This window comes from Penicillium griseofulvum (assembly GCF_001561935.1).
Source record: "Penicillium griseofulvum strain PG3 chromosome Unknown contig_86, whole genome shotgun sequence".
In the NCBI taxonomy this organism is placed as follows: domain Eukaryota; kingdom Fungi; phylum Ascomycota; class Eurotiomycetes; order Eurotiales; family Aspergillaceae; genus Penicillium; species Penicillium griseofulvum.
In genome coordinates, this window is record NW_024467473.1 from 1,561,390 (window position 1) to 1,574,562 (window position 13,173).

Genomic DNA, 13,173 nt, shown 5'->3' on the forward strand with positions numbered 1-13,173 from the left:
GCATAGATAATTGCCCTTATGGAGGACAAATTGCATAACTTAGGAAAAGAAATTGATAATACAGGAGATGTACTCCGTAGTATGTTACTATGTCCGAACTATAGCATCCCTACAATTGAGCTCCTCTATCTCGGTAGTTTCAGCAGGGGTGGTTTCCTTGGGAATACACTATGGTAAAAAAAAAGGAAAAATAGGGTCCGCACGGTCCCTATGATTTGGTATCTGAAAACGAGGGTATCAGATTCCCTTCTCCCGGGACACCGACAATAGGGGAAGTGGGTAATGACAGGGAGGAGACATGGTCATGGGAAACGCAACACGCAGCAGCCGATGCAGCCGATGCAGCCAAGGATGTCCGCGTCGCCCCAGCACCCTGGACTACTGTATTAGTGGATAGACTATATAGTATAGCGGGGTGTTAGTGGGGTTGGTCAGCGTGGCTAATTAAGGACAGAAGCTGTCAAGAAAGGCTAAAGAAAACTAAAAAGGAAGGACGCCAAATGCGCTCCATTGTACTCCGTACTCTGTAAGAAGTAAAGTCCCCTGTAATGTCCCTAGGTTTAATGGAGACATGCAGGTGGTCAACATGTTTTCCTTTTACTATGGTTGGAGGCTATTCCTGTCACTTGAGACACCGCTGTGCAAGCGTGAGAGGCGTTATCAGCAGCACAGCATGTGGTCCATGCTACATACAAGAGCAATGCTAATGAATACGGAGGAGTTACTGCTTATTCAATACAGAAATCTGGGGGCTAAGCAGTAGAAGCGTGGATATTTTTCATTTCTTGGCATTATTCATGCCCAATATTACAATGTACATTTGGAACTGGAGACATGTGGGACTTGAGAAGCGAGATCATATGAGATACATGACTCAAGCGCGCTATTGAAGATCTAATATGGAGTAGTAGACATGACAAAGAGCGACGATTGACACCATCTGTGCCTTTGTGATTGATCTTGATTGGAATCTTGAGGATTCAAAGTTCAGAAACACCCGCTTATGGTACATTTGAAAAGAAAATATGTGTTGCTCATGCCAGAACTGAAAAAGAGAGAAAACTTAACATAAAAAGCAAATTAGAGAAGTGAAAAAATTGCAGATAGATCTCCTTTGCCATGTGGCTCCGTGGAACGCCCGCCAAATACATTCTGAATTCAAAAATAAATGGGCACTTCAGATAACGCCATGCCTCTAGTGTGCTCAATGACCACGGTTTCGACCAATGGCCTGAAAATTAGTAAAGAAAAAAGGCGTGGAAATCAGGAAAACTGAAAAGAAAAAAACAATTGAGCATGTACTCCAACTTCTCCGCGCTTTTCCATCGCTAAATCTTGTCCTATCACCTCCACCACTCCCTCCCCCCCCTCCCCTCCCCTCCAGTTTGGTTTGCTTAAATTTCTTTTTTCAAATCCCATGATGATCGACCGGGTCCATCAAGTGGATCCTGGACCCGGTTGAAGCCCGACCCTGGAGCATACCAATCATGGCCCACATCAAATGCTGACCCTGGTCCATTGGTATCGACAAAGACCGTATTGTTGTCTTGTAATGGGGTGCACCCGACAATAGGACCCATGGGGTATTGCATATGTCTTTGGGTGGCTGGAAAGCTCATTGGATCGTATTCATGTCCTATATTGAGGTTGGTGTTTAGTACTTGATGATGATATGCTTCGGCGCGCTCGCTATGGGGACTGTTCGTGCTGCGTGATTTGACAACCTTCGTGGCAGGGACTCTCTTGGACTCCGAGGACTGACGTGTGGGTCCACGGTGGCCTGAGCCCACGGCTTTCTTTTGGTGTTGAAGCTTGCGGTAACGAGTAGTTGATTGGATGCCGCCGCTGTGGATAGCCTCCGGAGTCAGCCTCCAGAAGTTCACTGCCTTCTTGCCTGGACCAACTTCTTCCTTTACTGCCTCGAATCCCTAGACATAGGATTAGTGTTGATATCAAATATAGCAGATATTGAATCAAATGCATGGTAACAAAGAAGTGAGGGAATGAGTTATGAGAAGTGAGACTTACCGCGTTCATTGAGAGATTATGTCGAATACTGTTCTGCCACCCCTTTGCGTTTGGGTCCCCTCCCTTGTCTGTATTTGCTTCAAACCAGGCATAAATGCTCTGGAGTTGAAGCTTGTTGCCTGGTGCTTCCTTCAAGGCCTGGTAGATGAGAACAGAGTAAGGAGGCTGTCCAGGACGCTCCTCTCTATTGTCACCAGTGCTTGAACGTGGTGAAAGACGATCCCCTGTTGGGTTCGCCATTCCCGGGCTCGAAGCAGCAAGGGATTGCGGAGAGTGGTAGGACGAGACCTCAGAAAGTGGCGACGGCGGGGAGTCTGGAGGTGGCTGAAAAGGTACCAACTGGGGATAGTTGTATGACTGGTCTTTGAAGGCATGGGGTGATTGCAGAAGTGGCCAATCTGAGTGGCCATCATCGACCTGAGGAGCCAATGCCTCAAAGGTTGCGGTAGCTATGCCGGGGTTGACATTTGTGCGGTAATCGAGATACCCATTTGGATCCCCAATGGGCTCCTGAGGCAACGGGCCCAAGCCGTATGTCTCACCATCAGCAACATGAGGAAGACTGTAACCTTCATAGTGACGAGGAGACAGAGGAGCTGACTGGGATCTCCATCTCGCCCAGTCAGCTACACTGAATCCATTAGTAGTCGCCGTGAGATTACTAGTGCCCTGAGATGGTGCTTCTGGTTGTGACAGTAGATCAGGCTTGGGGTCTTGGTCTGAAATCTGGACCCTGTCGAAATGGTGCGAGGGAAATGAGAAATCCATGTTTGAGCAAGGCAACATCCAGCCGTGATATTGACTTGATGTGGATGATAGAAGGGTAGAAGAGTGGAAGAGTAAAGAGAAAGAGAAGCATGAAAGTGCGGGGGAGAGGATATGAGAAGATAATATTGAAGAGGAAACAAGAATGAGAAGGGGAAAAAGAAGAGATAAGAGTTGTCAAAGGATGAAGATTTGGAGCTGTATAATGCCAACACATCATATTCTCTCTGCAAATAACCTCATAGATGCTTCTAAGCAAAAGACGGTCTGGATGTATTGAAGGTCTCCGTATTTTCAAAAAAAAAAAAAAAGAAAATTCAAAAAAATCAAAATCAAAAAACATAGATTGCCTCGTGCAACGGAGCATACAATGGCCAGGAGGTCAAAGTGGCTGAATCTGGTGCTACATGCTACATGCCACTAGAACGAATAGGACCAGTCTCCTAGCCAGAACGGGGTGGTCAAATGGTCAAATGGTCAAATGGTCAAATGGTCAAATGGTCAAATGGTCGAATGGGAACCTGCAGGAAGTCGCCATTTACACCGGCTTCATTCCGGCCTTTCTGGAAGTTATGAGCTGCTAAAGTTCTTTTTGTTCTCATAGCCAAATTGTTTCTTTTTCTCAATGCATCTAACCAGCCGGAAGTCAGGAATACATCCTACTCCTGCAGGCCGGGATAGTGTCACCCAAAAGGACAACGTCTGTGTTGCGAGTATTAGCAAAATAAGAAAAGAAAAAAAAAAGAGAGAGAGATAGTGTTGATACACTAGTTATGGCCAAGACAAGAAAGTTTGATCACCCCCTGAAAGATTATAGGCAAGAGAAAAAAGGGTGATAAGACGGTCAAATTTAAGAAGTGGTTAAATCAAGCATTGATATCTCCAGATATCAAGTCCGGCTTATTCTGCGAAAACTTTGGGGGAAATATTTCCAGTCCAATCAATCCGGGGTTCACCTGGATCACTGGATATCAAGTCACTGGAAAATACATTCCCCCCCTTTCCCCGAACATCTCCCTGCATACACTATAGCCCACTTTCTCTCCATCCCGATATGACGCCCATGTGGATTTGTTGCGCATGTGTTACTTTCGATAATAGATCTGAGACTTGTTAGTATTATCTTCGAAAAAAAAACCAAAAGAGAAACTTACCCGTTTGAATTGGAAATGAAGTTGAAGAATTCCCTAAAAGGAAATAATCACGTCAGTTGAGAAACAGAGAGACCATCTAGTAGCACAGCATACCTTGTCAAATGTACTCTTGAAACCCCTCTCTCGTTTGGCACTATAGTCCCATTCTTTGTCGACAATTCGAAAGGCAAGGTCTTCGTATGGAGGTCCAGCCATGAATCGAATGAGACAGGTATCTTCCTCACCCGCTTCGGCCGATGACTCGCCACGTTTGCGACCGTTCTCACGCTCAATCCGGTAAGTCGGGGCTTTGGTCTTGTCGATCAAGTCGGGGTAGAAGATGTTGAATTTGTAACCTTGTACAACCTTGGGTGGCGGGTTGTCATGGTCATAATGGGTCTGATTGTATTTGTTCCATTCATAACCCATTTGAACTCGATTGAAGTACCGCGGCTTTCGAGGTCGATGCTTACCGGCCCATTGAGGTTGTGAGCTCGTGCTCACGGCCTCTTCGCCTGTAAATATTTCCTCATTTTCACTGACACCCTTGGCGAGCTCCCTTTCATATAGTGCTTTAGTCGCTTGTGAGAAGTCCTCGTTCGGGATGGACGAGAACCGCGTGGATACAGAGGCCGCGGGGGCATTGGTAGATGTCGGATTCGACACTATTGCGGAGGGCTTCTCTACTGCTCGGTGTCGTAGTGGGACAAAACCCATACGGATAATTTTCTGGCGTTCGCGGGCCTGCGCATTTAATTAGCATGTGGGTTGGGATAAATGAGAGGAAGCCTAAAACATACTACTTGGTTAAGGAATGCAGACTCGTCCATGATTTCCAAGCCTTTGTCCTCCGGGCGAACCTGGAGCAACGGCTCTGGATCCAGACTTTCAAACTCAGCATGATTTGTTGCATCACCCGTATTGACAACCGGAGCGAGAGGAGCAAGCTTTTCCCGAATTGATTCGGCTTCCTGTCTTTGTTGTCTCCTCAGGTCGCGAACACGTTCATCAATAATCGCTTGATAAACATTTTTCAGACTCGCCCTGGCCTTCCACACAGTCAGACTGCGCAGCAGCTCTTCCCAGTAATCTGTATCGATCGGCTCATTCGAGTTCAACTTTCGTTTCACTTGTACTTCGAGATTTTGGAGCTGCTCGTAGGTCTTCGGGCTTAGTAGTTTGTTGATATCAGCAGCCACAGAATTGAGTGCGCGACCCTCGGGTGTAACGGTCTTTTGACGATCTCGACAGATAACTTTCATAGTCTGTAGAGCGAACGGTGGTCAACGGGGGTGTCCAGTGGATAGCAGAGAGGGAGAACATTACCTGCCAGAATTCGCGGTTCTTCGCATTTGTCTCAAGATTCAAAAATGTATCGATGTCCTTCTCCAAGTCCTTCAATTGAGTCTGCGATAGTCCCTCAAACACACCGTCCGGGTCCACAACATCCAGATCGGAGTCTGCTATCTCGTCGTCCAAGGGATCACGCGTAGGATCAATGATGCGGAGAGTAACCGTCAACCAGTCGATAGGCTTTGCGCGACCTTCCTTGACTCGAATCTCTGCCTTCTTTTTTGCCTGCTTGAGCACGAATAGATCCTCCTGCGCGACCCACTCGCGCTCTTGCTGGTCTTCCTGGATTAAGTTGAGCCGGACTTGATCGCGCATGTTGCGAGGTTGTTGCGAAGGGCCCGATCTATCATTATTCCATCTGCGATCCGAGTCTTGTCGATCGCGCCATTCGCCGTCGTCCCGACGAGGATGTTTCTGAGCCTGACGCCACGAGGATGGCGATCGCGACCTGCTGCGCTTTTGGTCTGATCGGTTTGGAAATCGCGCAGACATCGTGAAAACTTGTAAGAGTATAACGAATAATAAGGATCAGAGCGAAAGGTAGCCCCGAACGTATGTAGTTTGGATGTCGAAATGCGAAGTCAGAAGTTCGGGAGATCAGCGGGAAAGTCAAGCAGGCGGCAAACCTTCCCTTATGGCCCCAGGCAGCTATACGAGACAACAACCTGGGAACTTCTTAACTTCACAACTCCTTGTAAATCAACAAGTCGCTCAAGTTATGCCTTCAAAATGGCAGCGTCTTCAGTTGTCCCAACAGGGATTACCTCCTTTGCTCTTTCAGTATACATGGACTCGGCAAGGCTATGAAATCCACATAACAGACCTCACCTATATCTGGTCAGAGCGGCTCTCCAATAAAGCCATCGCCAAGAGAGCAGAGGAAGATGCCACAACCATCGATCCCGGAGAGGACCCAGAGCAGCTCAACGTTCTCCTGGAGAAAATTGGAGAAGCTTTACAAAAGGGCAATGGAAGCGTGATCCTAAGCAGTGGAACGCAAACTGACTCCCTTGAAATCATGATAACGACCAAGCTGCCCGCCCCGTTGAAGCCTCTTAAATGGTCTTTAAGGTTATCAAAAGAACCACTGTCGTCCTTGACTATTAATCTATTACTTCCGCTGCTGAGAGAGGAAGCGGAGTGGGAGTCCCGCCAACGTTCGCTCTTGAACCAAATCAGACAGAAAGACTACGTACTTGGCAAATTGTTCGACAAAATGGAAACAATTGGCGTTGACCTAGGTTCTGTGTTTCCTAGCGCTGCAGGATCGCGCATGTCTCGCAAGGCTATCACGCGGTCCGAGGCTGCCAAGTTTGTCAAGGGTATTGCGCCGTTCGAGGAACAGGCCTGGCTTGCTGAGACAGGGGTATCAGACGGGCCGGGATTAGCCACCAATTTACTCCAGGAAATCTCGCAATCTGGTGATGCTCATGATTTAGATACCTTGACCCAGTCAGGAGGTGAATGGTGGCATCAGCTTGCGAGGCGCTCTGAGACTAGCGCCATAGACGCCTCTATCGAAGAGGAAGTTCCCGACGAGGAAGATAGAGGAGAGCCGATCGAAACCAAGCATATCGACGAAGGAGGGGACTCAACGGCAAGCAGCGATGTCGATGAGTTTCAGGTATGCTACGACTTATTCCTAACCACAAATAACAAGTATAGTTTAACCTCATTCATCTAGCGACAAGAAACCCCTCCCAGATTGAAATCTCAACATGGCAAAGGCAAAGTATCACCACCCAAGCAACAACCCAGAAAGAAAAGTCCTCCGCCGGCGGTATTGCCTTCAGAGGAAGACGAAGCCACAGCATCAGACTCCGAGTACGAGTCTGAGCCAGCACCGCGCCAAAGACACATTCCCAGCGTCTCAGGGTCGCCAGAGCCCGCCGCACCGCCGCCAAAGGCCCGAGAGCCGCCGAAAGCTCCAAAGGGTGGATTGGGTAAAATTGGCGGCAAGAGCAAGAAGGAAATAGAGCGCCAACCCTCGCCATCTCCCCCTCCACCGCAAGTTCAAGAAGCGCCGAAAGTATCAAAGGGTGGGCTCGGTAAAATAGGCGGCAAGAGCAAGAAAGAAACAGAGCGTCAGCCCTCACCATCTCCCCCTCAGCCCCCTTCTCCTCCAGCACAAGTACGAGAGGCACCGAAAAGGCCAAAGGGCGGATTGGGTGTGATAGGCGGCAAGAAGAAGGCACCAAAAGAACCCTCGCCTTCGCCAGCCCCTTCCCCTCCAGCACAAACTCGTGACTCTCTAAAGTCCCAAGAACCTTCGGTGTCACCAGAAGAGACACCGGCACCAGCGGCAGTCAAAGCTAAACGTCCCGGAAAACTCGGCATGATAGGCGGCAAAACTAAAGCCAAAGCCTCCGAACCCGCTCGAGACGCGTCTCCACCACCTTCATCTGACACGGTCATATCTCATGAGAAAGCCGCACCTGCTAAACTGAAGGCTGACCGGCAAGTTCCTATAAAGGAGTCTTCTCCATTGCCCACACTAGCAGCGGAGAAGGGCCCTTCCGCTCCACCCACAGAGCCGGAAACTGAAGACCAGCGGGCTGACCGGAAGCGCAAGGAACTTAAGAGGTCGCTGGAGGCTAAGAGCAAAGCCCCTGCAAAGAAGAAGCGGAGGTTCTAGATGAAGAGTGGGGGGAAGGTGTAAATTTTATGTTTTCAGAATGTGTTTCAAGTCCTTTTCCAAGTAATTCAGCGGGAATGGCTGTGTGCGTGCGTACGACATATTCTATCTAGTACGTGACTACGGATAAATTCACTTCGGTGGTGTGCACTTAAATCCGTGGATTGATTGATTGAAAGTATCGCGATTGGGGAATCAAAAACAGAAAGAGAAGACAAGAAAGTGAAGTGAAGACGTAAAAGTAAAAACACGCGCTGATAATATTACACATTGAGCGTTACCCAAGAATCAAGCTCAGTCCCTAGAAGGAGGACCAGTGCGAGCTAAGCCAACACTTTCCTTCTCTTGTTCATTTGGGGTAACAAGCCGCACCCTTTTAGGCGACATGGCGCCGGGGGAAACCGGCGCTGGAGTGGAAGTGTTGTTTGTCGAAGTGATCGGACCAGCACCACTGCCACCAGTGGCAGCGGCAACGCCAGCAACTCCCAGCATGCCGCGGACTTTTTCGACAGCCTTACTTTCACCCTTGGTCCAGGGATCGCGCTTGACGAGTCCGACACCGGCGGAGCGACTAGCAGAGTCGCGACGCTTGGATTCCGCCTGCAAGGCTTGGCGGTTTAGTTCGCGACGTGGACCAGGCCCGCAGTCATGCGAGCAGCCAGCTGTGGCACATCCACCTTCGCTGGTTGAGATGTCGCCGAGCCAGGTTGTGATGCAGGCTATATGACCGCCGTGACCGCAGCCTTGGCACCAGGTCCAGAGGGCGGAGCCTTTGGGCCGAGGCACAGTGAAGGACCCGATAATATCCATCTCTGCCGCTGGGATGGGTTCAGTGGGAACTGAGGATTGTGCCGAATGGGTCGATCTGCTTTCAGAGTCTAGATCGGGACTCGAGGGCGATGAAGTAATGAGTGGAGTTTGCTGCTCTGAAACCCATTCTGGGGGTGGATCAAGGCTCATGCAAATAGAGCATGGTGCTTGAGGTGTGTTGCAGCGATAGCAGCGGCTGTTATCTTGGGTGGAATTTTCAAAGGGTCGTTGACACGTGTAGCAATAGACGTTGATAAATGAGTCTGTCTGGGCGTACTCGTAGACGGCAGGGTATGTTGATACACAAAATAGACGGAGCTCTGCTGCCTCGAGGTCCATTGAGTGCCGAATCAGGTGCTCGTTGTAAGTTTTGAAAACCATTTCGCATTCTTCATATGGGAGAATTTGTTCGCAATCCCGGAACAGAACGTGCAGCTTCTGGAGAAGATGGGCGGCAGCCTGAATATCGACTAAGCTACTGCTGCTGTGGTAATACCGGACGGATTCTTTTAGAATCGCTTCAATACCCCACGGTTTCAAGTCTGTTCCGTCTGGCGTGAGGGGGATTTGAACTCGCGAGATGCCCCCCACTGCTGAATAAGGCATGCCGAGATCAGCTGTATCATCTGGTGGGAATGATTGCTGGTGTCTTTCAAAGGGACTTGATTCTGTGATCAAAGGGGGAGGGCTCGACGGGCGCTCCAGATGAAGTCGATCAGTCTCTGAGACAACCTGATCAAACATCTCATCCTCGGATTCCTCACGCGTAGAAGCTAGAATCGACCCTCTTCTCAGCGTCGCGGCAGATTGTCCGGCATCCAGAGATTTAGATGCCTCAAGTTGTCCAGTAGACGAGTACGACGCCCCAATAGACTTGGAGGGGTGCGAACTGTCGGTAGATGTAGAGAACATGGGGAAACTCTCTGAAGAATCATGCCGAGTATAGCGGTCAGTGCGAGGAGGCCGATTAGATTCCATTGGCGATTCAAGAGTCAAGGGTTTCTTGGGAAATTGTTTGTAGTCGCGAATTGCTGCACGTTTATCCTCCAGTTTTTGATCATAGTCATCCTCTGAGTTTTCCCGAGGGAAGTCAGGGTCATCACGACGGCGCCAATCTGATTTGCCGGCAATTGCTCGAGGTGCAGACCGTTGTTCTATGTCCAAGTCTTCTTGTGTAGCGTCCCATAGATACTTCGATGAATTACCATCATCAACTGATGATAGTCGCCCACGTGGCAATGGTATACGGTCGGACATCCCCCAGCCATTATGATCACTCAAGACTGATGGCGGAAGAGGGTCGAGGTCGATCGCTCCATCGCTCAACGAAGGAATTTGGGAGTCAGTGCTCGACCACGAGTCTTTCGGGGAATCGGGCAATGGTCGCGCAATAGGGGTGGTCATATTGGACGAGCTCTCGGCCTCAGGGACCGCCTCCATGACCCCTTTGAACAACCGACTTTTAACTCTGTCGTGTCGACCATCATCGGGTCGTGACCTATCTAGCAAGCCCCCATCCTTAGATGACCTATCTTTTAGACCACCTTTCGCTGGATGATGCCTAGCTCTACATTGGAGTTCTTGAAGAATGGCGAATTTGACAATTCTCCAAGTCTGAGCCAATTTGGCCAGCGATACCTCATCTGCGCATTCAGCGTTATGGTCCAGTGACTCAATCAAGGAGTTCAGGACGTCGTTCTGCGTTCTATGTTCACTGTGCTCATCCATCAATGGTGTATAGTGGCTGGCCAAATACCGAAATACTGCTGGGTCGTTTGTGGCACCCGGAATACTTGTAATTATTCCCACCTGACTAGGCATTGGAGTTGCAAGTTTGGCTAATGCTTGCTCTAGAGGAAGCACAGGTATAAAATCGACTACTCCAGGTGGAGTACTACCCAAGGACTTGGATGGTCGAATCGCGGCCGATTTGATATGCCGATTCCGAAGAGAAGTGGCCAAAACGGCTTCATCGAAGATATCATCTGCGGGGCTTTGACTTAGTGATCTCTCGCCAGTACTGTCCTCGTCTTCTTCGGGACGTAGAAACTCAGCAGCATTGACTCCTAGATAGCGTCGCCTGGGGCGTTGTTGACTGAACGCAACAAACTCGCCATTGGGACTCCAGGCCACGGAGCACATCGGTCGGCGATTGACCACAGTTGGCGCATATCGAACATCGGTCTGGGTAAAAGCCCCAGCCTCGCCGACCGTCCACAGGAGATCCTTGGAGCGCCAGAGCAGATCTGATGCGGGCGAATCGTACCGATCAAATTCGCGGAATGGAACGTGCGGGCGACGGAGATCCCAAAGGTGGACACGTGGGTCTTCTTTGTCATAGGATGTGACAACTTGAGATGATTGCCATTCTCCCGAGGAAGGAGATTCACCAACCCAAGAAGGAGGCCTCCATCGCACATTTGTAACCGCCTGCGGCGTTCGGAACTGGAATGCAGGTTTCTGCCGTCGTTCTGCAGATGAAGAAAAGTCCCAGACCTTTACTTGGCGATCTGTGCCACCACTGACAATGTGCTTCCCGTCTGGGTGCCAGTCAACTGCGAAGCATGGGCGATCATGCGCGGCAATTCTCAGCAGTGGGGCGTTAACCTTTCGATAGTCCCACATCTGGATCGCGCCGCTATCTGAAGCAGTCGCAAATATGACACCATCGTTAGGAGACCACCGGACATCTCGGATCGCATCACTGTTGCCTTGATACGAATGTTTGCTGCCGCACGTGGAAGTTCCCCGATTTGCGGAGGCGGATCGCAGATCCCACATCCGAATTGTGCCATCTTGACTGCCAGACAGGAGCCAAGAAGGGAGATGAGGGTTGAAGGCAAGTCTGTGCACCTGGCGGTTGTGACCATGGAAACGACATAATTGGAGGCCGGGCCGCTGTAGGTCGTATACCACAATCCGACCATTCGCAACTGCAGTTGCGACTATCCGGTCATAGTTGCCATGTGACCATTTTACGTCCTTCACATTCAATTGGTCCTTGTGTGGCATCGAAACGCCCGCATCATGGTGGGTAGATGCATAGCTAACGACTGCATTTCGAATATTGAATTCTTCTGACGAGCGGTCTGGCGAGACTTGAATGGTTTTGAGAATCTCCTTGCCTGCGATAACCGCATGTGTCCGTTCAGGTGAAATGTCCAAAGCTGTGATCGCGATGCCTGTTTTGTGGGTCACAGTCTGTGGTTCTCCTGGTCTTTACAGCATAAAAAATTAGAAACATAAAATTCTATTGGCTCAAATGTAATTTCCCCGATCACACTAGCTCCGATGACCGAATGGCGGGGGTCATTGCAGAGAACAAAGAGGAAAAAAACATGGGGATTAGATTAGGGAAGTAGGGATATCAGAGCGGTGTGAGAAAGCTGCAACACTTACAGTGATTTGGATCTGATCGACCGGGGACCATCCACACGACTGCTTTGGGGACTAGGGGGTCTCGAGCCCGTGAAGAAGGGTTGGGCGAATCTAGCAAGGGCATTGGCGGCACGATTTGAATACTTCTGTGGTGGAGGGGGGGGAGGAGGAGGGATCGGAGATCGCGAACCTGAGAGGTCCGACATCGTTCATAGTCAGGTCTCCATTCCGACACACCACCGAATTGGAGGGAGAAAGATGCGGAGAGTTGGAGATCGAGATGCAAGCGGTGAGGGAAAGATCCCTGAGGCACCGACGATCCATGCCTCACTACTATTTGACAAGGAACAACCTTGGAAAATGTTCAATTAATTTTTTTTTCTAACGTTGCAACGTTGTTACAACGTGTTATGCCTCACCTATAGGGCACTAATTAGGTAGTTGTACTTCTCATATATATATCTTCAACCCATTTACCTCTTTAGAAGCCATCGGGCCGGAACACATGGTTTAAGAGCGGTCTAGAAGACAACACATGAGAGAGCTCAGATTGGAATATGATCTTATGAAGTAATTTCTCCGAACATGTCCAATAACCAATCTGAATAGGTACTATCTATAAAACATAATGCAATTCTAATTTGTCTTACCTCGACCGGGGCTCCGGGACGGACACGAGACACATGGAGATATATATTCATACATATGTACATAGTAGAATCTTCAGATATTATTTTATGATACATTATAAAATATACTTACACAAAGTGGCCAATTCGTTGAACTGCGCCTTGGTAGTGCCACTGAAAGTGACTAAAACAGCACTAAGAAGAGGCAAAATATGAGACATTCAGCTAATCACATACATTTTCAAGAAGTATAGACAACCAATCCTAGCTGAAGGTCACACAAGAAAATGGAAGTAAATCTAGATTTTACCATATGACTGGGGCTCAGATGATCTCGTTAATTCCTTTCATATATATATATATATATTTTTAAATTTTTCCTTGGCAGTTAGTGAAGTCATATAGTATGCGTGGATTGTTCTCGATCGATAGATCGACGATC

At 49.0% G+C, this 13,173-nt stretch overlaps 4 protein-coding genes across 4 annotated transcripts; 1 reads left to right on the forward strand and 3 right to left on the reverse strand.

Annotated features, from left to right (window-relative positions):
- Positions 1 to 1,394: 1,394 nt before the first annotated feature.
- Positions 1,395 to 2,796, reverse strand: PGRI_039180 (Winged helix-turn-helix transcription repressor DNA-binding; the record flags this gene model as incomplete). The annotated part of the gene is made up of 2 exons (XM_040791631.1): positions 1,395 to 1,928; positions 2,029 to 2,796. 2 exons carry the CDS (start codon positions 2,794 to 2,796, stop codon positions 1,395 to 1,397), a joined length of 1,302 nt encoding a protein of 433 aa, XP_040645708.1.
- A 1,082-nt stretch (positions 2,797 to 3,878) lies between these two features.
- PGRI_039190 (splicing factor cactin) lies at positions 3,879 to 5,771 on the reverse strand (the record flags this gene model as incomplete). Its single annotated transcript, XM_040791632.1, has 5 exons — positions 3,879 to 3,896; positions 3,948 to 3,980; positions 4,041 to 4,670; positions 4,727 to 5,191; positions 5,253 to 5,771. The coding sequence occupies 5 exons, from the start codon at positions 5,769 to 5,771 to the stop codon at positions 3,879 to 3,881; spliced, it is 1,665 nt and encodes a 554-aa protein (XP_040645709.1).
- A 226-nt stretch (positions 5,772 to 5,997) lies between these two features.
- On the forward strand, positions 5,998 to 7,914 carry PGRI_039200 (uncharacterized protein; the record flags this gene model as incomplete). The annotated part of the gene is made up of 2 exons (XM_040791633.1): positions 5,998 to 6,903; positions 6,964 to 7,914. The coding sequence occupies 2 exons, from the start codon at positions 5,998 to 6,000 to the stop codon at positions 7,912 to 7,914; spliced, it is 1,857 nt and encodes a 618-aa protein (XP_040645710.1).
- Positions 7,915 to 8,208: 294 nt separating this feature from the next.
- Positions 8,209 to 12,226, reverse strand: PGRI_039210 (WD repeat protein; the record flags this gene model as incomplete). Its single annotated transcript, XM_040791634.1, has 2 exons — positions 8,209 to 11,906; positions 12,124 to 12,226. The coding sequence occupies 2 exons, from the start codon at positions 12,224 to 12,226 to the stop codon at positions 8,209 to 8,211; spliced, it is 3,801 nt and encodes a 1,266-aa protein (XP_040645711.1).
- Positions 12,227 to 13,173: the final 947 nt, after the last annotated feature.